Source organism: Acanthaster planci, linkage group LG06 (genome assembly GCF_054643075.1).
Source record: "Acanthaster planci isolate LZ-2023a linkage group LG06, COTS_SCS, whole genome shotgun sequence".
Taxonomy (NCBI): Eukaryota; Metazoa; Echinodermata; class Asteroidea; order Valvatida; family Acanthasteridae; genus Acanthaster; species Acanthaster planci.
In genome coordinates, this window is record NC_141782.1 from 9,994,298 (window position 1) to 10,016,517 (window position 22,220).

Below are 22,220 nucleotides of genomic sequence, written 5' to 3' on the forward strand. Positions count from 1 at the left end.
TTGATCAACTACCAAAGACAACAGCGACTACTACCCTCAATTAATGAAAAACAAAATAAAATCAACATTTTTAAATTTATCCGACACATGTAGAGCTTAGAGTGTCACCAGTCATTTTCTGTACTTTTACTCCTGGGTAATGCTATGTCTTTTGGGGGAAAATTAACGTCCCTACCAAGATGATGTTACCCTTTTTGAGAAATGATGGCTCCACTCCATGGTAAAATAGACTCTTTTAGGGCACTGATTTAATCCAAATCTCACACAGACACAGATTCTAATTCCTGCTGGTAGCTTCAACTGTCTTTTCAAGAAACCCTCTCGTTCATGGGCCACAAAAACACTCTTGTAACAGAGAATTTGACACCATGCAAACTGTCATTTGGCACAAGTTAACTGTATTTACTGGCCTCCCGGTTTCTCATCAGCTCCCATATCCAACATCTAGCACCACATCCATTGTCATTTTTTCAGTTCTATTTATTCATTAAAAATTGAATGTTGCTGAAGAATTTTAAGTGTTGAGTTACTTTAAATTACAACAGGAAGTTACATGCCTCATTATTATATTTGGAGCCTCCAAACTACATCTGAAAATAAACACAAATGCCTTAACTGAACTTTGCAAAAACTCTGAAGAGAAATTTGGGATGATTTTTTCTGTGGCCTGATTTGAATAAGCATAGTCACTCCTGCTGCATTTTGTGCATTTGTCATGTTATGCAAATGGTATGTAGCTGCTCTTCCAAATGAAAATAATTACAACATCTGACAAGTTTTCATAAGATCAATTTAATGAATTCGTCCAATCTACAATGTTTGCACTAAAGACTGTGTTGAATTGCTATATGTAGAACATATGCCTTGTGGGTTGTTAAAAATAGAGGTTTAAGAGATTCAGGTGGAGAAATGGAAGGGAAAAAAAACCAATTCTGTATTCTCTCTGTTACACATGTGCACCCAAGACTTAGCCAACAGTACTTTTTCACACTCTGACAAGGGAATTCACAGGCAAGTGTGTACAAAATTGTGCCTGAAAATTATTTTCAAATGCCCTTTTAAAAAAATAAAAATGGACTAGATATGTTTTAAAGATAAAGCCAGTGGATGCATCAACCTGCAAAAAACACGACGACCTAATCTGTTAGTGTAGATCAATGTCAACTTTCCTCACACAACAAGAAGTCCTTGATCTCGTCTCGCATTCTGGACCTGGAGAAAGAAATGGACGACTGTAGGATTTACTGTAACAGTTCAAGCAAGCTGCCACGATATGGGGTCAGCAGTGGTACATGAACTGTGTATGGAAGATCCCAAAATCTTAAGGTACTGAATATGTACAAAACACAAATAGAGACTCGAACCTATCTCACACTTTACCATTGCCTCCATTTAACTGTGTAAGAAAGAGCCTCTGGCATGTGTGGTACCTAGTATCCATTTCTACACTTTTACACTTGCTACTTATTCCACCAGACTACTGAAAAATTGTCAACATCAAGGACCAACGATTTTGTAAGTAACTGGCACAATGCTTTACATAATACAAGGATTTTCCTTATGTGCGGTGATCATATGCCTGGATGCATGGATTTCAACACATCCTACTGACACACACAACAATTACTAAGTGACAACAGGGTCAATGCAGAAGTTTATAAAAGTGCTGTGAGAGTGTCACAATGGCTGGAAATTTGCAAGCATGCTCCCAGAAACATCTGACATTTGTCAAACTGAAACCCACAATGGGAAATGGAACACATACCTCCGTTCCATCTTGGCACATTGCTCCAAGACGTAATGTGGGAGCTGGTTCAAGTCTCTCTGCAGACAAAATAGTCAAATACATCAAGTCAGGTCATATTACGATAACATATTAACAGCATTTGTCCATTTTTGTCCTGATTGTCTCAATCTTTTCCTTAGCAATACTCTCATGCAACATTCAACCCAGAGAGCAAGAGCTTCCTAATCTCGTAGGGGCTCAAACTTCCAATCCACACAGTAGCCACTGAAGGAATCACACCAGAATCGGAACGTTCCAAGTTTTAGCCGTCTGTAAACTTAAAAATTGGGACAATTCTGATTAAATCGGAACGGTTGGCAGGTATGGAACTGTTTTGCATTGGTTTGGGAATATTTGGCTTGCCTTTTGCCAGTTGTAAAGTAATGACCATTTCCTGCTGACTATTTCGTGCTGACCATTGAGGTGCCTGCCAGGGCATACAAGCTGTTTAGGGTAAAGTTCAATTGGAAGATGTGCTGGTCGCAACTTACCACTTCCCTAACTGTCACCTGACAACCGTAGCAAAGTGTCTCATTTAGACTCTCGGCAGAAACGCTGGAAATACAAAAATATTCAGTCTTACAAGAAAATCCAACGATGGTAACAGCTTAAACCTTTCTCTTGTTGAGAATGGAAATACTATCGCAAATATCTCTCTATGTATAACCTTTTCTTCTGGTTACTATGGCAACTCCCATCGCCCTGTCCACAACACTGTCGTGAAGAGGAACTGGTACAGGTTGCATCATTTAGGCTGACTGACTTGCAAGAGTTGTCACCGGTAGAACTGTGCTCCTTCCTTGATAACTGCAAGGAGAATCGTGTGGCATGTAGAGCGGACGACTTCCCCACAGCTGTGTCGAGAACTGACTGTGATGGCCAAAAAAAAAATCACGGGGGGCCCCGTTTGAACTCAATTCGACTCAATACCATGTTGAGACCTGTTCCCGTTTCCTGCTATGTTTCTCTGAGTGCGTGTATGTGAGTTTGTTTCTGCATTCAATAGGGGACCCTGAACAATAGAGGACAATAAGGTCCCCGATTGACAGAGGGTCCCCGATTGACAACTGTGTACAAAACATATGGGTGGTCTTCTAAAAAAGTTAAAGTACAAACAAAAGAGGAACAATAGGGGGTCCCCAGTTGCAGGCAAATACACACTTGTGTGAGTGCGTGGAGTGTGCATGTGAAGACATTCATTATGAGCACATTTCCAAGGTTTCAATCCAATCAAACACTGCATTTTGTTGTTAGGTTCATTCACAGTTCCCATACTAACACATGCCAATGTGATGTTTTTCATCCCTGCCTTTCCATTTGTCACTATGGGGGGGGGGATTTGATCTTATGTACGATGCAGGTCTATGACATTTGATGCAAACTATGGGACAGAGAGAACCTCCCCCACCTTAGTGTTGGTCATTGTTATGCTGGTATCTCAGGAATTCTTTTCAGACATCTAGGGGGATGTGTTAAGTAACAATAGGCTGAAGTGTGTATAGGGATTGGACTTATTGGGGGGGTACCCCTCTGTCCCATTTCGTGCCTGGTATAGTCTATGGAGATCACATCAGCATTGTAACTTACCATACACAGACTGCATCGCTTCACTGCTTCGGGGTCATCTGATTCTGCAGAGCACATCTTCTCTCCTGTCCTAATTACAAGAGGAAAAAGAACTCCTTTGCTAAAGACCATACCACTAAACTTAAATTTGCCAATAATTCACATAAATTTAAGGAAATCAGAACGGGGGCAACTGATTGCAATAGCTTTATAACAGTATGAGGTCTACACCATTTTCATAAATTGACAGAAAGGAGTTTGAAATTATTCTCATGGAGTATAATTAAGCCAAATTTCTATAACTTCAATACGTGTATATAATCCAGCTGGAAAGTGTACAACAGTTTTTGCAAACTTGGAGATCTGCAACAAAGCACGGAGTACCTTCTCTATGCAGATGGAAAAAAAATTACATGTAGTCTAACTTGGGAAAAAAACAAGTAAAGAAAGAAGAATTTAAGAGGGAAGAGAAAAAAATAGAAAAACCCTCTTAATCAACACAGGAACTGTTAATGCCAGTAATTGGATGTGTTTGGAACCATTTGATTACCTGAATACAGTGCTGACTGTGGAAGGGAAGTTGGTTTGGAGGTCATTGACAAATGTCTCAGTCAGCGTGTCAATGCTGGCATACTCTCCGGCCATGGTTGACAAAGTTGGCTGGAACAGGGAGTCAACATTGAACAGGGCATTGTACACCGCTATCTCCTTAGAAGTGAACTCCCTAGCATGGTGAAAAAAGGTGTGTATCAGATGCCAAAGAGGGACAAATGTTACAAACAGGTACCATGCAAGTTGGCACATTACATTTATCTATGTCCTTTTCTGTACTAATATAGGTATTTTTCTTAAATCCGTATCTCCTTGTTGAAACTAGTATTATTGACAACAGTGCTGTAATTGAGACCATCACAAGACCAGACACAAGACCATGCACAAGACCAGTCACAAGCAACAGGGTGAACAATGACAAAGGAATGCTTTTGTTGCAGTTCATTTGAATAGCTTGTGGCTTGAACTCAGCTTGGAGGTCTCGTGTTGGTCTTGTGAAGGTCTTAAGTGGTCTTGACTACAACACTGATTGGCAAAGTATCAGCTCTACTTTATGGATGAAAATGAAATATCCATAAAATAACACCAGAGGTTGTGAGATCCCAACAGCAGCATAGGGTCTTGTGTTTGCCCAAAGATAACCCTTCATATACCCATTTTTTGTGTTATGTATCCACTTTTATCAAAAAAACTCTTTAAACACTTCAATTGTTTGAAAAATCCAAAAACCAAGAAGTTCCTGATGAAAAATCCCCAAATCAGGAAAAATCATCACAGATAAGGCAACAGTTTATGAATATTCATCACTCTATAGACCACTTGAATCACTTGATTCATACATGTACAAGCAATTTTTTTCAATTTTACCTCTCACAAATGTTTGGAAGAACTTCAAAATCATAGCAGACTCTTTTGAAGACATTTCAAATAATCTTACCTCATCGGTCTAAGGAATGTTACGTCACTGCATCTGTCATCCACAAATGCCATAGCAACTGGTATGGCCGCACCTTTCCCCTTTGCTAGGCTGGACAGAATTCCTGATGATAGCCTGGTCCCGCTGTCTCCAACAGCCACTTTGTGGTAGCCCAGCTGACGAGCTTTGTGTATGAGTAGACGGTGCCTAGGCCAATGAGTAATGAGGTAAGGCACTGTCACTGAAAATGTTCATTTAAATTAATCCTAAAACAGCAGAGGGATCACATTCCATCTCCCCATTTTCTTCAATATTGTTGGAAAGAAATTTTTCATTGTGCCAAACCTTCGGGAGATTGTACCATGGACATGTTACTGTAATTCTGACATCAACTTTGAGGCAATCAGGCATACAGTTTGAGCATAATATCCACCTTACCAAGATGGGTAGGCCAAAAATGTTGGCATTTTCCCCAATGACATGTGCTCAATGTACACGCCACCACACATGCGATTGCGAAGTTCAAATGACCATAACACCTTTTGTTGGAAGGAATCAGACTTTTGCAGATTCAAGGTTCAAAAGGACTAGTCACAGGCAGCTGGGATCATGGAGGACGGGGGGAGGGGGCAATCTGTACCGTCCACCACTTGTTGGGACAATGATAAATTTCAAAGATTGTCTTATTATATAAAGCCATGATTGTAAAATATTCCTCAGCAAATCAAATCATGGTAAACACCTAAGACATTTCAACCTGCATCTTTTGATGGTACCTACCTTAGATTACTGACGAGATCCTGCTTGGCAGTCAAGGACGTTACTGATGCTAGCAAGTCCTTGCACTCTTGAGTACAATCCGTCTCCAGGCAAATCTCTTCCAGCTTACCGGCCAGCTCCTCTGAACTGAGGTCTTGGTTGCCATGGAAACTGGCCCCTGCTTGACAGGCATCAGGGCTCTTCATTTGAACTGTGGTTTGGGCTGGAATTCCTAGCGCCTGGGAAATGAAGACAATGGGGTTATCACTGACTGTACTAACTTTTTTAATTTGAGTTTTGAAAAACTGTGATACAGAAATTTGAAAATTTATGGAGACTGCATTACAACATTACATGTACTTTAACAAATTATGAAGAAAATGTAACAATCGCCATTACTTGTAAAACAGCAGAAATAAGTTATAAAAAGATTCTTATTACTACCGAGCTTGAACTCCTCTGCCAACTCAATTCCCTGCCTTCAAACAAACCAAACCAAGAGGGGTGATACTTGTGTGCTTCTAACGACAAGCGACTAGGTTTGAAAAATGATAAGGCAACCTTCACTAAGGTGTGACAATGGCTTCAGACCAATTTGATTTAGCTGGAAATTTTCAATATTGATGTTTAATATTATTGTGATTAGCGGGAAGTTTCAGAACTGATATGCAGAAGTTTTCAGCATATCTGGTACCTCTTCCAAAGTAGCAATGAACCATGGGAAACCTGTCTCTCTCATCATATGACTGATCCTCCGACATGTTGTTGCCCGGTCCTCCTTGGATTGGCCAGTCACTACCCCCTCTGAAAAAAGTGGGGACTAGTTAAACAGAAAATGTGTGAACCACCCATTTTTTGTTATGTGTGAAATTAGTATTTTTCTTTTTGATGTATGAAATTGCTCTCTTATGGTGCCCTGGAGGGACATTGCCAATCGTCAATATTGGCGTCAATATTTGCAACCAAATTTATGCCCCACTCTTCAGTCACGAATATTGACGCCAATATTCACAACCAAATTCACAACTCGCTCTCTGGTCACGAATATTGCTGTCAATATTTGCGACTAAATTCACGACTCGCTCTTCTTCTGGGCTACCATACTCTCTTGATAACATATTAGCGAGTAAGAATGAAAAATACAATCCTTTTCTACTGTATTTCAACCATTTGGGCCCTTTATGTTGATGACGTTTACACAATCTTTCCATGGGCAACACCAAGACTGATCACTCACCATCAATGTAGATCAGAGCTGGTATGAATCGTAGTTTCTTGTGTGTACTTTGATCAAGCCCCTACAAAAATAAACATGTATTTAACAGAAAATTCAAGAAAAATTGTTACCTCCATGTAAACAATAAAGTGTTTATCTTAGTATTACAGGTGTTAAAGAGAAGAGGTTTAAAAAAAACAACAGAGTGCTTTGAAAGTTGATGGAGTAACCTGTCTTAAGTAACTCATGTTTTCATGCCAAGAATCATGTAGACTGCCCCTATAACATAAGGAAGGTGCAATGGAAGTTAAATGTCTTATAAGCCGAGTCAATACTGTGTACTTTCTGGGTTATAAGGGATCATGTTTTTTTAAGACTAACTTTGAGAAATACCATTTCTCTGACAGCACCACCATTTTGGTGAGGAAATTGATATAAATACATGTATAACCAGAATGTAAATGTAAATGTAAGCCTAGTGTGTTTCTGGTGATTCATTCCCCTGACCTTTGAGGTGCCATGTGAATCATGTAGAATCTTCTTGCACACGGCACGTTCAGGGATGGGCTATCAGTCATGACACTGACATCCATTTTTACCTCTTCTACATTTTGTCAATCCCACATTTACAAGATACACACTGCAGGTCTTTAATCAATGGGGTTTTTATCAAGGAAGCTGACTGTAAACAGCACCGATCTTCCTGCCCCTGACTTTCTTGGATGCTATCTGGGCCCAATTTCATGTCGCTGCTTACTGCAGAATTCCGCACTTAGGATCTCCATTCTGCGCTAACCTCTGAAGCACAGAATCCTTAGTTACAGGATGTATACATGCACACAAGCCAGAATTCCCTGCTAACCCTTGAAATATGTTTGCCGTAACCACAGAATTTTCTGCTTTGGTAAGCGCCGGCTTTTCGCTTGCGATAAGCAGCGCCGTGAAATTGGGCCCAGATGAATATTCCTCAATGTGACTTGTGACCCATGACCCCCTTACCCTTTTCACAAGGCTGACCATCGCACTTGAGCACTGACCGCCAGAAAAAGCCAGCAAGACCTGCCAATGAAGAGGAAAGGCTTCACCAGATGGGCAGAATAATGGACATGTCTATGGAAAATATCTCTGAAGCCACTGGCCACAGGAACACACGGTAATTCCAGCCACAACCCAAGTAAGTTAGACATGGCAGGAGACTTGAGAAGTCAATGATAGCATCCGTTTCAAATACACATTCTTATTTATCTTCTTTATTTATTATTTATGCACTTTTTTGATCTGATGTTGGGCGCGACTGGTCGATCATCATGATTGCCCAACCTTTGAGCAATTTGTCGATCTTACTGCATGACTTGCCATGAGCCGATCGCCTTTTCTTTCTCATGCACGGGTCGTGGAAGACCGTTTTGAAAAAGGGAAGTGAAGACCAGGATTTCATACAGGATCGACTGACAGTGCAACACGATTGTGTCCGACACTGATACATGTACATGTACTTGTGTAAGGTCGTGCAGCTTCTCTCAACACAGACTGTGTTCATTCCTTTGTATGTACTGACACACATACCTTATCTCCATCTCGTATGACCTTCGCTTTACCAAATGTCGCTCGGAACCTGTGAGTAAAGTAGTTTAAAAAACAGGACCTGCAAAAAAAAAACCACACAAAAAAGAGCACAAATCTAAATTATTTGCTAAGTGTTTTAACCCACTTTTCTTGATCATGAGGTGTATGGGGAAGGAGAGGATGGGGCAGAGGGGTGACTGTTCATGGGTTGACTCCAGGTCAAATGTGGCTGGAGATGCAATAGGTGGACAACATACGGTAGATACAAATGTTGAGCCTCAATAGACTGGTCTTAATAACTGTGACTAGTTTATAGATATAAGCTACAAATCAACAGAACACAAGGATATGGAACTGGGGGGAGATTACATCCCGAACACTTTTGACTTGAACGGATGGGTCGCATTATGATCTCAAAAACTTTGGACAAGGTACAAAAAAGTGATAAAGAAAAAGACGCCAGGAAGCGTCAAGCAAATGTAAACTTCACATAAAAAGATATAAAGAGATTAAAAATAGAGGCTATGTAATTAGATTTGGAAGACAGAACTGGGAAAATGAATCTCATCATCCTCTGCATAGTCCCTAGACTCAAACTGTATGAATTGATAGCGTACTAAGCTCTCTCATCAGTTTGTAATCCTACCCTCTTCTCTGTTACTATGCTAGCCTGAAGTACATGTACCTGCAAAATGGATCCTTGATCCTTGCGATTACCACAGCTTTCTCTCCACATTTCATACAATCTCTTGGGTTAACCCTGTAACAAAAAGAAATGTCATGACCATGAATATAACATGATCTTAAAACACTGGTAGGTTGTGAGAACTTGACACTTAAAATGCAAACCTGGGCAGGCAAAATCCCCCCCCCCCCAAAAAAAACTCCTTTCTTAAACAGGGTGTTCAAATAAAACCCGATTTGCATTTCATACAAACATCACAGGTGCCACAATCTAACCACAAGGTTATGCGTATGCACGTTCCTGGTGGTGTACATGTATGCATGCAGTAAACGTGACACGTGCTGTATGAACTCGAAAACAAGAGCAGTCTACAACAATGACACATTAACATTATTTCTGAGTTTATTTTCCTCAATGTGTCATCTGTAGTGGTGTGTGCAATTTTTTTTCGTCCTCCACGATACCATTTATGCAGAGATGTAGAACTGGTGTCATTGAAAAGCGAAAGTAGCGAGAATACTTCTTATTAGATTTTGGGAAAGAATTCCACAGACGGATGCCGCCCGACAAAATGACACCCTGTACACAAATCCTATACGACTGGTTTGAAATATGCCAAGTGTTTTCTAAGTGAGTGTCATAATCATCATGCCAATATTTCCACTGCTTTTTAGGTATGTTAGAACATTTTAATGCTTTACTAATAGGTCACAACAGGGAGAAATTAGTGGTGTCTGTAGGTCTGGCCCTAGGGCCTACATGTATATGGAATTCTTTCCAAACTTTGTTGCCCCGTTTTGGTCCATTCATTTTGTGGACTCCCTGTGATGCTGTAACGTAGTTAAAGTATGGTCAGGGATTCCACTGGGCTAGGAATGCTTAGGCCTAATGCTAAGCTTTCTTTGGCCATAAACAGAACACACGTTGTTAGCCATGTGGGCATGCGGAAAGAGTTCCATATAGGCCTACCATGTATACAGACGCCAGTAATTATTCCCAATCAGAAAGCAAAAACATGTCCAGAAAATGTTAATTTAGGAGGGAAAATACCAAGTCGTTTACTGAGAAAACGCTTCAAATTTTAAGACCAGTCTCTCAGCCTACATGTACATCATAGCCTAGATTTGGGTGTGTACAAGACCCCTTGCGTTAAGGCGGAGTCAGAGGCTAATCTTTGCTATTTCAATTTAATTACAATGAATGCACAAAAGGTTTACTCGAGCCTATCCTGAAGGAAGAAAGAAATGCCCTCTAGCGTGACGTTATATGCCATATGCATTAGGAGTCAAGTGCAGTGGCATCCGAAGTCTTTCCACCATGTTTTGTTAATTCAATAATTGGGTTGTCGTGGTTGTTAGTGTTGTATTGTAAGCTGGTCATGCTGGTTAGCCTTGCCTACCCCAAACTTGGTTTCTTCTCCAAAACGGATATTCCTTCGTCATCCACTTGACACATCGTCAGTTTTGTGGAAGCCTGGCAACAAATACGTATTCCTAATTTCCTATTCAACCCAAACGTTATACTGTTTTCACATGTTTCACTTGCACCTGTTTTCACAAGCTGCTGGATTACCGTTATTACGTACGTGCACACAGATTATAGACGTACATATACAGTACGTCCCGCAATTTCGTGCAATGCCTAGCGCCTATACGCCTGGGTTACCATACTCATTTTGATTAAGCACATTATGGTGGTCATGTCTGGTTTCTGGGCGAACATGGTCCCAGGCCGTGTCCGAAACGAGCTTCCAGAGCTACGGCTAGGTCTGCGTGTCTCTGCGTATTTCTAATGGAGTGGTGATAACTAGTATCGCAAGTCGCTTTAAGCCAGGCTATGATCACAGCACAACGTACCGTCACATTTTAAGACAGAGCCGGACCTGCGTGCATGGAAATCGGCCGAGCCTGTCAAAGTCTTGTTAAATGTAAGTTGTAACGTTAAGCCTGAAATTTAACTTTTTGCATACTTACGTCGCGTTATATGTCCACGTTTATACTGCACTCACACTGCAGTTACCCCCATTTTTCATTATGCCTTCATCCATGCTTTGATGAATTATGACTAATGTTTAGGTGAGCATTGTCAGATTGTATAAATCATACTTTACTTGGTCATCATGGTCATACTCAGTCGTAGACTCTACAAACATGACAAATAACATACCATTTGGTAATGAGGCAAATTGGAGTCTACGAATCGCCTTCATCCAATAATGGGAGTCGGATTAGTGGTCATGGTACATGTAAGATGGTGGTTCTGTGCTTGACTAGTACTTGACATGTATGTATTTCAGGCCCAAAAAAGTTATGCCCTTTATTGAAAACAGTGGTGTAAATCAGTTAGCCAGGTAAGTCGGTGCAGTGAATGGCTACCTAGCAATGGAAATTTGAAAAGGTGGGGGGGGGGAGCTACAGGGGCACTGTTCATGATAAAGATGTACATCTGTAATTTATATCAAATTCATGTAGAATCTTGCATCAGACATTTCAGAATGGTATATTTATGGCTTTAGAAAACTGTTTCCCCTTTAGTAATATTGCAAACATTTTAGTCGTTGGGAAATCCTTAAAATTCTTTACAACCACTTAAATTTTTTTGCTCATCACAAAAGAAGTGGGGGATGACTCAATAGCACATCTCCCCCCTCAAATGGTGGGAGGGGTATACATGTATATCCCCATGCCCTAAAAGGCTACAGGACAGAAAACAGATGGGATAGCCTTTTAAAAGTATTTTTGAGCAAAACTTGGAAACAAGTTTCAGCTTCAGATAATTATGTTACAAAAATTTTAACGTTAAATGTATGGGCCAGTGTAATTTTGTGTGACACAAAGGAAGGAAAAGTGGCTTCAGGATCCAAAATTTCTTTCTTTCCCTTACTGGTATCAGGAAGTTTTTTATAGTACTTTTCTGTCAAAAATTAGTCTACTATTGCAGCCTTACATGTACCTGCTCACCAGTGTGAAGTTTAAAATGAATATTGTTTCATCATTTTTAATAATTTTGTAAAGAATATTGGCAGAATGTAAAATTCTTGCCATATCTGGCAGTTAAAAAGTTCAAACTTAACGATTGCCATAATAACGGGAATGAAGGCACATCATGTACAATAAGCAAGTTCAGATATTGGTTGATGTGCTGATGATGAGTTTGTGCTGTCACTCAGTTGATTCATGGTTGATTGCACTGTACTGCACACAGTTTGCGCCAAGGACCAATTTCTGAACGCAGGATTGGGCAGTTGTGCTGGGATGATTTTGTCAACTTACATGTACATGTAATTGTGCAGTTGATGCAGAACTTCATTAATAGTGTTGTTGACCTGCTGACTTGAATTGCTAGCGTGGACTTGAGTCACAATTTTCCTTGACTTGAGAATTGTATGTATGGTAAACAGTTAAAAAATGCTTTTCTTGTGCAAAACCAAACTTTCCGTTGTTTACTACAGTGTACAGTATAGCCTACTGACTTTTTCTTGGAAATGTGAGCATTCTGCGATGGAAGAAGACAGGCAGACAGGCCAAGCCTTTGTTTTGCAAAATAGCATGGGTCACATCATCAGTAAATGGATGTCCAATCAAGTTACAAGTAGCATGCTAAGTATGACATCAGACTGGTGTGAACAATGAATTGGGAACTTGAGAAAATTGACTTGTGACGTGAGTTCGCTTGAGGAAAATGACAAGTGACTTGATTCACAGGAAAATGGCTTTGGTCACAACATACAGAAGTCTTGCACTGTGTCTTTCTCAATGGTTTGTGCAGCAATGGATTTCAAGTTGATCAATAATGCAAGAATTGATGATGTAGAAAGGTGTTTGTTTGTGCAAATGCCTCAAGGAATTTGGTTCCAGCAATGAGAAGATACATGTACCTGTAATGGCACTAGCTCCTTCCTTTTGCTGTAACCGTCAAAAACAGTCAAAGATTCCTTCCACTTGATTTCCCCCAGTACACAGACACATATGAGAAATTTGACTGGTTTTGACTGATAGGAGAACTGTGTCAAGAATGTGTCTTTGCATATGAGGTTGGCTAATGATAGGTTCTGTGCAAGTTCTGATCCTTAATTCATCATGGAGGGGGGGAGGTTGGCTAGAATAACTTGGAAAGTGAAGTGAGTTTTTACAAACGTGTGAAATAGGAAGTTAGTACACTGTACAGTACATCCTTGTTTCATGGTTAAGCATGATAAAGTTGGCATTGTTGGTTTAAAAATGAGAGAACAGGAAACACTCATGCTATGTACCGGTACATGTATGCATTGAAGGACAAATTACCTGTGGTTTTTCTTCTAAAAGTTATTGATGTACATGTTGTCGTGATTTCATTAACCTCTTCGATGAGTTGTGCTGTATGTAAACAGACTGATGGTATTTAAGGCTTGGGTCTTCCGGTATTGGTTATTAGTTTGCACACTTGATAATCCCAGAGCTTCCAGCCGATGTTTGCTCCGCTTTCAACACTTTCAGTGATCTCCACTTTTTAGCTTTCTTGATGTGTGCACTTTGATTTATAATGTCTGGTATTGTCACCTGTACAGTTGGGGTTGCTGTGTCGTAATTCTGTCGTCAAATAAAAACCGATAGTCAATTCTTGTGCCTGTATGATGTGTGGAAATTTTTGGGATAATCCCCTAGCTGCTTTTGTTCATTCTGAATATACAACCTTCAAGGAAAGTTTTTTTGATTTAAATAAGGTATGCTGAGTGTTTATTCACTGATAAAATTCTGCATAAACCATCATGACCATGAAGAACACATATGTACATGTGCAATAGGCCTGGTCCATTACCGGGCACTTTGATGATACATTTGTACTTTGAATGCTGTTGCAAAACACATAGCAAAATAGAAATTAGAATAGTCACTGCATTTGTATGATACATGTAGATGTATCTCACAAAGATCTACATAGAAATCACCCTGGCATAATAAGAATGGCTCCATTGACTCTTCTTGTCTCAGGTTTTTGATGTGATTAGAAAAAGCCTTTCATTCATGCATTTCATTTCTTAAAGGATGCAATGTTCTTCCATTCCGGTACATACCAGTAATACAAGTGCTTTGTAGTTCCATCATAACAGTTTTGGGATTTACATAGTACACATGTACATGTACATACAGTATTTGGTGGCTTGATTTAACAATGAAATTGCTTTTCCCAGAATAAGATACTTCCCCATAACCTTGCCATCATGATAGTGACAAATTTGACCTTCGGTTCGCAAAAACAGTCACCAGAGACCTGTGGTTTGTCATTTGTGTACATGTGTACTGTACATGTAGCTCAGTTTTCCTTCCTCTTGTGGTTGTTCATTCAATCTTGGCAACTGTCAAGTTACAAAGTATGCGGAACTAGGGGTTGCTGGGCTCAAACAAGCACTGCCGGACACCATAGCAGGTGTCAACACCGTGGTAGTACATGTACATGTACCAAGCACAGAGTGTCTTCAATTGATCAGCTTTGCTTTTTTTGAAGTCCCATCACTCGGTCAGACCGTGGTAACTTATTTCACACATCAGTTGGCCGTGTACTGCAAGTCCAAGGTTTGATCACTTTATTATTTCTAGCAGTGGTACAAGTACATGGACAGTGTGTAATTTTACAATACTGCGCCATAGTGTGGTGTGGATCCCAGTATATTCACTGCAATCGTTCAAGGTGGTTTGAGCCTTGAGGTACATTGTACATTGTAGATGTACATGTTTACATGTATGCATACATGTATCATGGTCCGAGAGGTACATGTACTAACATACATGTATGTGTAGTACATCATTCATGTTACCGTATGCAGTAGCAGGATTTCCTGCTTTAATTTCAGTGTGACAGTGTGGATACAGAATGCCCACTGCCGCACCATATTTGTTTATATCATACATGTACATCAGACACTCGATATTTTGCCTATTTTGTAGGGACCAAAAATGTTCTGCGGACTCAGAAATGTCCCCACAACTCGGTTCAAGTTTTCTTAACAAAAGACCTTGTCCCCTGAACGTGACGAATGCCTATCCACTAGTCCACTGTGTTTTACATACAATCAGGTTTCCTCATTGCTTAAATTTCAGAGCTTATTAGTGTAAGTGGTCCCTGGTTTCATCCCTGACCATGTTTACATATAAATTGTTCACTACTGTGTAGCTAATGCCAGTGCCTGACTGTACCAGGCAGTACTAGTGCAACACAAGGACATTGATCACCTGTCACTTTTTTTCTTTTATGCTGCATGCTTTGTGTTTGTGTAGTCATCTTGCAAGCTTCCCTGTATATAATCATAGAGCAAAATATGGTCAGTGAGGCTTGAGTGTGGGTGGGCTGCGCATTCATCTCCACAAATACAGAGTTGTTGGCCAGGGTTATCATTTCGACTTGCAGTTGTTGGAGAGTGAATAACCTCCTCCATGGTGTAACCACCTTCACGCTGTAACCAGAAGCAGTTCTGTGAACACACACTTGTTTGCAGGCTTAGTGAGTTAATTGTATATTGCTATCATATATTAAAGATGTTCAGTGTAAGTTGGCTTCCTTGCAAATGATTTGTACTGTATTATTTGTGGAATCTTTCTTGTGATATACTGTGGTTTCTTTGTTCTACAGTTGATTCACATTTTCTGTGAATATTCTTGTTATTGTCAGCTGAAGGGATAATCAACTGTACATGTAGTAACAGTTTGGATATTTGCTTGCATTCTTAAAGGTGAAAGTACATGTACACGTGTATTCTGCCATCTGACATGTTCTGGTCATTTGTGCCATGCATCTGAATTTTAGACTACGTGTTAAATTTTTAAATAGTCAACTTGTGCAAAAGACACAATTTTATTTTTATGGAATGCCTTAACATCAGAAGGTATCAACTTTTCACACACAACTGCTCACTTTACCTTTATAATTTACACATGAACAATTTATGGCATTGTAAGAAGTGGTATTGTATTGTGTATTTCACCCCGACACAAATACATGGGACTTTTATTGTATACATGTACTTACAGTATGTACATGTGTAATTGTTTGAATTACAATTTACATGTGAGACCTGTTCAATTAAGTCCCTGTTGTCAGAGTGTTTCAAAGAAACTTCACATTCCAATCATCAGTTGACCTACAAATTAGCTAACCTTTTTGAATAAAATAAACAGTACAATCTTTCAGATCGCAGCATGTTTTTTTTTAAATCTACATTTCGTAATTTTTATGAAAGGAATAACAGAATATTTCAAACCTGGTCCATGCAGATTATAATTTTTCACTGTTAGAATGAGCAAACACAGTTTCGGAGAATCTTGTATAGAGTAGATTGGTGTGAAATTCCATCCACCTGTCTGGGCAATAAGTGGGGCCAAAGGTTCATTGGAGTCATGAAGGCACGCAACAAGATAATTTTCGTTTGTCAGTGTTACTTTTGTGCGCTTTTTCTTTTTACATGGAAATTTATGTGGTGGATTTCCAAGTATTTTAAAATGGTGCATATGTTCAGTGTAGTTCATGTACATGTAAATTGATAGATAATGAAATATGAAAAGGAAGTTATATTTCTTCAAAATACATGTACCTAGCTACATGTATGAATTCAGATCAAGGATTTAAGATTCAGCTTCCCCTCTGTTAATGGGACACCCAAACTTCAGTGTCCCATTTACAAACGAAACCCCACATCGTTCATTGGACCATAAACAGGTTTGTGTACTTTCTCAAGGTTAAGCTTAACACGGCATTACTCTACAGTTAATTTTTTTAAAGAGTTCGAGTAACATTGGGATACATAAATACAACGTTTTCATTCCGGACGGCAGAATGTGTATTGATGTAGGGGTATAATGTCCAAATTTTTCTTGAAAATAACAAATTCTCAAAAGTTATCTAATGCTAAACCTGGTGTAAACACTGGTTGTTTAAAGTCATTTGTAACATATTTGGTACTGAGACACTTAAGAAGATTTTGTTTGCAAAACCTGCCCAGTGGATGCTGACTCTAGTGCGCCTTGCTCAGAATTATGGCTTTCAAATTTTGAACATTTTTTTATTTTGTTAATAAATCTATCCACTTTGAAATGTTAAGTTTGAAGAGGTATAAACTTTGGGGGTATAAGAATGGGGGTTTATGTTGTGTATTCTTCCTTGCCAAAATTCTGTCACTGAATTCCAAAAGTCATGGTTTCGCACATGTAATACCCACAAGTGGCCCCTTTTATTGAGTTTGTTACCGTACATGTACTATAATTCAAGGCACTGCAATTTCATTTAACCCTAACCCTACATAATACTACAAAATACTACTTGTAGAAAAATGTAGTAGTGAGCGCTGGCGCTTGTAGGAGGACATGACCTTATTGTGCTCAGAAGCCATACAATACAATAGATAAGATAATGTATCATACAATGCTCTGGCACTATGAATGGCTTTATTGTTCTCTTTACAAGTAACAATGGAAGTAACCTAGCCAGAAGTAGTAATCTGTAGCGCTAGGTCCTTCAGGCTCAGACTATAACTTAGTATTTTGTAGTACTGTGTAGTATAAGCCAAACAATATGCTTGGTGGTTAGGGTTAATGGCTGTGCCATTTCATGTTCTAAGTTCTCTGCTTAGCCCTGGTCAGTTTAGCATACTTTTCAAATCTTCACATACTGTACGTACTGCATGTACCGTACTTTTATTATTAGGCCCAATCCCCAAGAATCCCCAAAATATCTTTTTTATTTAGTTCTGTACACTTGTAGTATGCTCTTCATTTTAGCGACACCAAATACAATGCACTGCGCATTGTTCTATTTATTATGTGTGTACATGTACATGTACATGTACACTGTCACTGATTAAATACATATGTATGTAGTGAATGCAAACATGTAAATGTATTCGACACCACCTGACGGCTTCTTCTGCACATGATAAGTACATGTATGTTGCCTTCAGTTGCACTTGTTTTGTCATCATCAAAGTGTTTGTGGATACCAGTGCTGCAAGTGCAGGCTTCATTGCAGATACCGTCAGAGGCTTCAGTGGGGATGAACGTTGTCAGCCAAGTACAGTACATGTACTTGAATATCAAGACAGATATTCCTCTTTTACATGTAACACCCCTTCCCTCATCCACACATGCTACCCTGCAAAGAGGGGAGCGAAACGTGTTTCTGTTGACTTTACCTCGGCTGCAAGGGCCAGGAGCTCGTCAGGCAGAAAAAGTGATCTTTTTTGGTCACTTGAAAAAAGGGATTGTATGCGATTCATGATCCATATTGTTGCCATGGTAATTATATTGCGTTTGATGACGTACGTTTCAGCATCATTGAAATGCCAGTTGTCCATGTATCATGTCCATAGTGACCTCTATCATTAGAGGCTTTCTCGTCAAGGGACCTGATTAGCTCTAAGTACAACTGGAGCAAAATGCCGTGGGAGTCGATGCCCATATAATGACAGGAACAGAGGTTCAATAATTATCGCAATGAGTCTCAGAGGATCTGAGCGTATATCCGTATTGGATAATTATGGCACTCGCTCAATGGACATGCCCGTGGCATTTTCTGTGTTCATTCCCCACAGACATGCACTTTACCTTGAATTTATGTATAAAACATGTAGGATTTTTTAGAAAAATCATTTTGCTTTTCAATTTTTCACCCAAAGGCATTGGACTTCGTTACTGAGATGAACGTGATGATAGCTGCTGGTTTCATTTGCCTGGCCCTACTCACCCAGGGATGTGCAGGCCAGAGGCAAACCACACCGGCACCAGTCTATTCAAGGTACAGATATTACCATAAATACCTGTACATGCACAGGTTTGTGTACGCCTGAAACGTGCTGTTTATCCAGGCCTTTTATTTATTTTAATCATTTCTTCATGCATGACAGACCCCGAAGTGAGCTATGCTTGAATACATTGCTGTACACATGTTTTATGTGCACGCAGGTACTGTGTGCTTTTGTGCACACTTCACCTGCTTTATTGCATGTAGGATATTTTGTCTAGCACACAGTACAGTACATGTATGTACATTTATATGTTAATTCTGTGGGCATTTGGTGCATTATTTCTATGGGAGACTTTGAGACGCTGGTGGCTGCGGACGTACTGGTCCTTTTTCAAGGCATATTGCACATGCTTAGAACTATGCACGCATGCTCAGAACAACGAGCACATGCTCAGAACAACAAGGACTGGTACATGTATGTTTGTCGCCACCAAGCGTCTCAAAGTCTCCCAATCAGAGAAGCTGGAAGTATAGCGAAGATTGCACGTCTTGAAAACATTGGTTCGTCCTTTTTGAATGAAGTCCAAACGTGATTCACGTTTAAATTTACTCCCAATTTCTTTGGATCGTTTTTTGGGGGGTAGGACCTACATTGTTTTAGCTCCTAACACCATTCACCCTGGCCTACCCCTGAGCCTGAGTGTCTCCATCCTGGATGCAGCCAGCGATGTTGTGGTGACAGCCACCATTTTGAAAACTGAAGAGCTGACCGAGACTTCTGTGGCTTCAGTGTCGGAAACATTCTCCCCGGGTGCAACCAGAGTTGCTGGTCTTGTGGTGGGTTTTATTATTGATAACTCTGCTTTTGATTTTCCATTGTAGCCATAATTGAGAAGCTACATAACATTATGTATGCTGTAGTTTGTCACATTTTATATGGCTTTGTTTGGGTGGGCATATTTAAAAGGTCAGTGATTGTTAGAAGAAAGGTCCAATTTTTGATATTAGGCAAAAATCGTCCAAATCCTTTGTCCTGTCTTGTAGAGCTGTTCTGGTTAAGTCATGGCCATGTATAGTGCTTAAAATGTAGTCACTGGTGTGACATTGCATTATGACTTCATGCCAAACACATGCGATACCAGGAAAGAGGGAAAACAGCTATTTGGTTTCGAGTGGCAATAGAAACCTGAGAGTTGGATTTGTGACAATGAGGAAGACAGTCTGATACCAATTAGCATTTGCATAAAACGATGTACCGGTATGTGTGTGAATTAAATGTGGTGAGAGTAGAGTTTAAGACAATCGAAGAAAAATGCAGTGTGCGAGAATGAAATGTTTGTGCTAACTTTTTTGTGTTGAAACACGACAGTGGGAATAATGCTTGCATGGAAGTACGGTGAAGTTTGCTGTAACCACTTGTACATTTGTGTTGACCAAACAAGAGAAGCAAGATTAGCATGGTGGAAAGTGGAAAGACATAGAAATAGCAGAAAGATATATACAGTGAGAAAAGAGTTTTATTTAGGACAGCAATTGGCATTTTTGATAAAAATACTGTCGTCATCTCCACGATAAGTGTTTAGTGTAAGATCTTCACATGTATGTAAATTCTCTTAATAATCCAGAATCTGCTAATCATGACTCTTGCCATAAGGCGATGACATGTAAGTGATAGGGGCTTACATATTGATGTGAACATTGCATATTTCAAATGGCTTCCATTGTTTTATGATGAGTAAATCGCATTACTTTGTCCAATTTGTAGATGCCAGCTGATGAGCAGGGTGACTCATACAAGCTGCGCATCGAGGGGAGTGGAGGGCTTGAGTTTTCTCAGACGGAGGACTTGAAGTTCTCACCAAAGAGCTTTGCCATCTTGGTGCAGACGGACAAAGCCATCTACAAACCCGGACAGACAGGTCAGGCATTTTGTTGCTGGGAAGAAACATGGTTTTGTATTTTTGTCTTTGCTGTTTTTTTCCCCTGTGTATTACAATTGTGTGTGACCCCTGCCTTCAGTTTTCCTCAGACTTGTCGTATCCCGTCTGCTTACATTCCTAGATGATCTTGTGGTCATCTGTACACCTTTTTGCCCAACCAAACCGCTGATACAAAACGGCTTTGCATAAATGTACAGTGTACCTGTACATCACTGGAACAAATATAAAAATGGCTATCATGTTGGCTATGGCAAAGTTTCACATGTACAATCTCCATTATGCTTGTGTATGACTGCTGTAGTCCTAATTATTTGCAAAACTAGAGCACTGCCTATCCAGAGAGTAATTAACACCTGATTTCAGATTGTTACTTGTGACCACGATCGATGGAATTTCAAAGTTCAGTACATGTTTCAGTACACATCTTGCCATGTACATGGTACAATGTACATGTAAATTAGAAATGTTTCTTCCATATCATTGTCTTGAAATCCACCGGCATGTGAATCCAAAATATACGTGTACATGTGATGCATTCCATCTTGACAAGCTACCCCCCTCCCCTGGTACCAGTGTGACTGACATGTGTTCCCATGGAAACGAGGGCAACGTACAGAGTAGGCCTACTTCTGAACTGTCTGCCCCAATGTAACACCCACGGGAACCTCATAAATTCGGTCAGCTTTGTCTCTTCTCTAGATGTGTCACAGATTTTTTTCCTGCATGCTACTAGTACCATTTCTTCAGGCAACTCGCTGGCAAACAAATAGTCATTTTTCACTATGGAACTGCCAGATAACAACGTCTGTATAAACAACTCTACAAGTTATTTCCAGTTTTTAGCAACAGCGATCTACAATGTATGTCATTAGAAAACCCTTAATGTTTCAGTTCTATACAGTGTTACATATGATGGCTACACATTACTTACCACCATACCAAATCTATAATAAGCTACTGTAGATGAAAAATGCATGTACATGTACATGTAATAACTTATTCATTGTTACCGATAACCTCTTTTTATTTTGATTGGATCACTCATGCAAGAACACCTTCAATTACTACAAATGCATGTATGTTCTTCACTGCCTGTACATCAGCTAGGCTTGTTCATTATGATGATGCCACCTCTTCTTCACAAGGATGTAACAAAAGTACTTTTAAAAGTACTGTCACGATACATTGAGCCTTCCTCGCTAATTACCCTTTCTCTCTGCCATGTTCATTTCCGCTTGACACTGGTTCAGTTTTACTTCCACGACTCTATATCTTGTTTCAAGCTGTCTCTCCAAATTTGTGTACAATGGAGATTATGTCTGTATCCATAATTCATGTACACATATCTTCCCCGCGGATACTACCCTGCTGTCTGCCTTTCTGATTTTTCCAGTTGCTGTGTGACTTGCTAGCACCTTTGTTGCCCTGCAAAGAATAAAATCTGGTTTGCTGAATAGTGCTAAAGATAGTGTACATGTACCTCAACTTGATTACTGTTTCCTGTATTGACGTTTGCCACCATAATT

At 39.8% G+C, this 22,220-nt stretch overlaps 2 protein-coding genes across 9 annotated transcripts in view; one reads left to right on the plus strand and one right to left on the minus strand.

Moving 5' to 3' along the window:
• Positions 1-231: 231 nt before the first annotated feature.
• Positions 232-10,658, minus strand: ctu2 (cytosolic thiouridylase subunit 2). 2 transcript variants are annotated; one of them, XM_022228422.2, is made up of 14 exons: positions 10,446-10,658; positions 9,047-9,121; positions 8,362-8,440; positions 7,795-7,854; positions 6,817-6,877; positions 6,274-6,383; positions 5,601-5,818; positions 4,842-5,027; positions 3,903-4,076; positions 3,374-3,443; positions 2,454-2,656; positions 2,278-2,341; positions 1,766-1,824; positions 232-1,212 (listed from the first exon to the last, which is right to left on the minus strand). In XM_022228422.2, exons 1-14 carry the CDS (start codon positions 10,499-10,501, stop codon positions 1,161-1,163), a joined length of 1,467 nt encoding a protein of 488 aa, XP_022084114.2. In that variant the 5' UTR covers positions 10,502-10,658; the 3' UTR covers positions 232-1,160. The 2 variants fall into 2 exon arrangements, with proteins under 2 accessions (XP_022084114.2, XP_086993646.1); XM_087137520.1 differs by lacking the exon at positions 10,446-10,658 and adding an exon at positions 10,264-10,427.
• Positions 10,659-10,818: 160 nt separating this feature from the next.
• cd109 (CD109 molecule) overlaps positions 10,819-22,220 on the plus strand; it is a 39,321-nt gene continuing 27,919 nt past the window's right edge. For 2 of the 7 annotated variants that reach the window (XM_022228216.2, XM_022228217.2), the window contains exons 1-4: positions 15,397-15,567; positions 18,687-18,805; positions 19,399-19,591; positions 20,520-20,673. In XM_022228216.2, the coding sequence (XP_022083908.2) occupies positions 15,559-15,567; positions 18,687-18,805; positions 19,399-19,591; positions 20,520-20,673 (475 nt within the window). In that variant the 5' untranslated portion in view covers positions 15,397-15,558. Of the gene's footprint in view, positions 10,974-11,100; positions 11,122-14,394; positions 14,599-15,367; positions 15,568-18,686; positions 18,806-19,398; positions 19,592-20,519; positions 20,674-22,220 lie in introns of those variants that run through there. The other 5 variants (XM_022228218.2, XM_022228221.2, XM_022228220.2 and 2 more) reach the window with 5 other exon arrangements.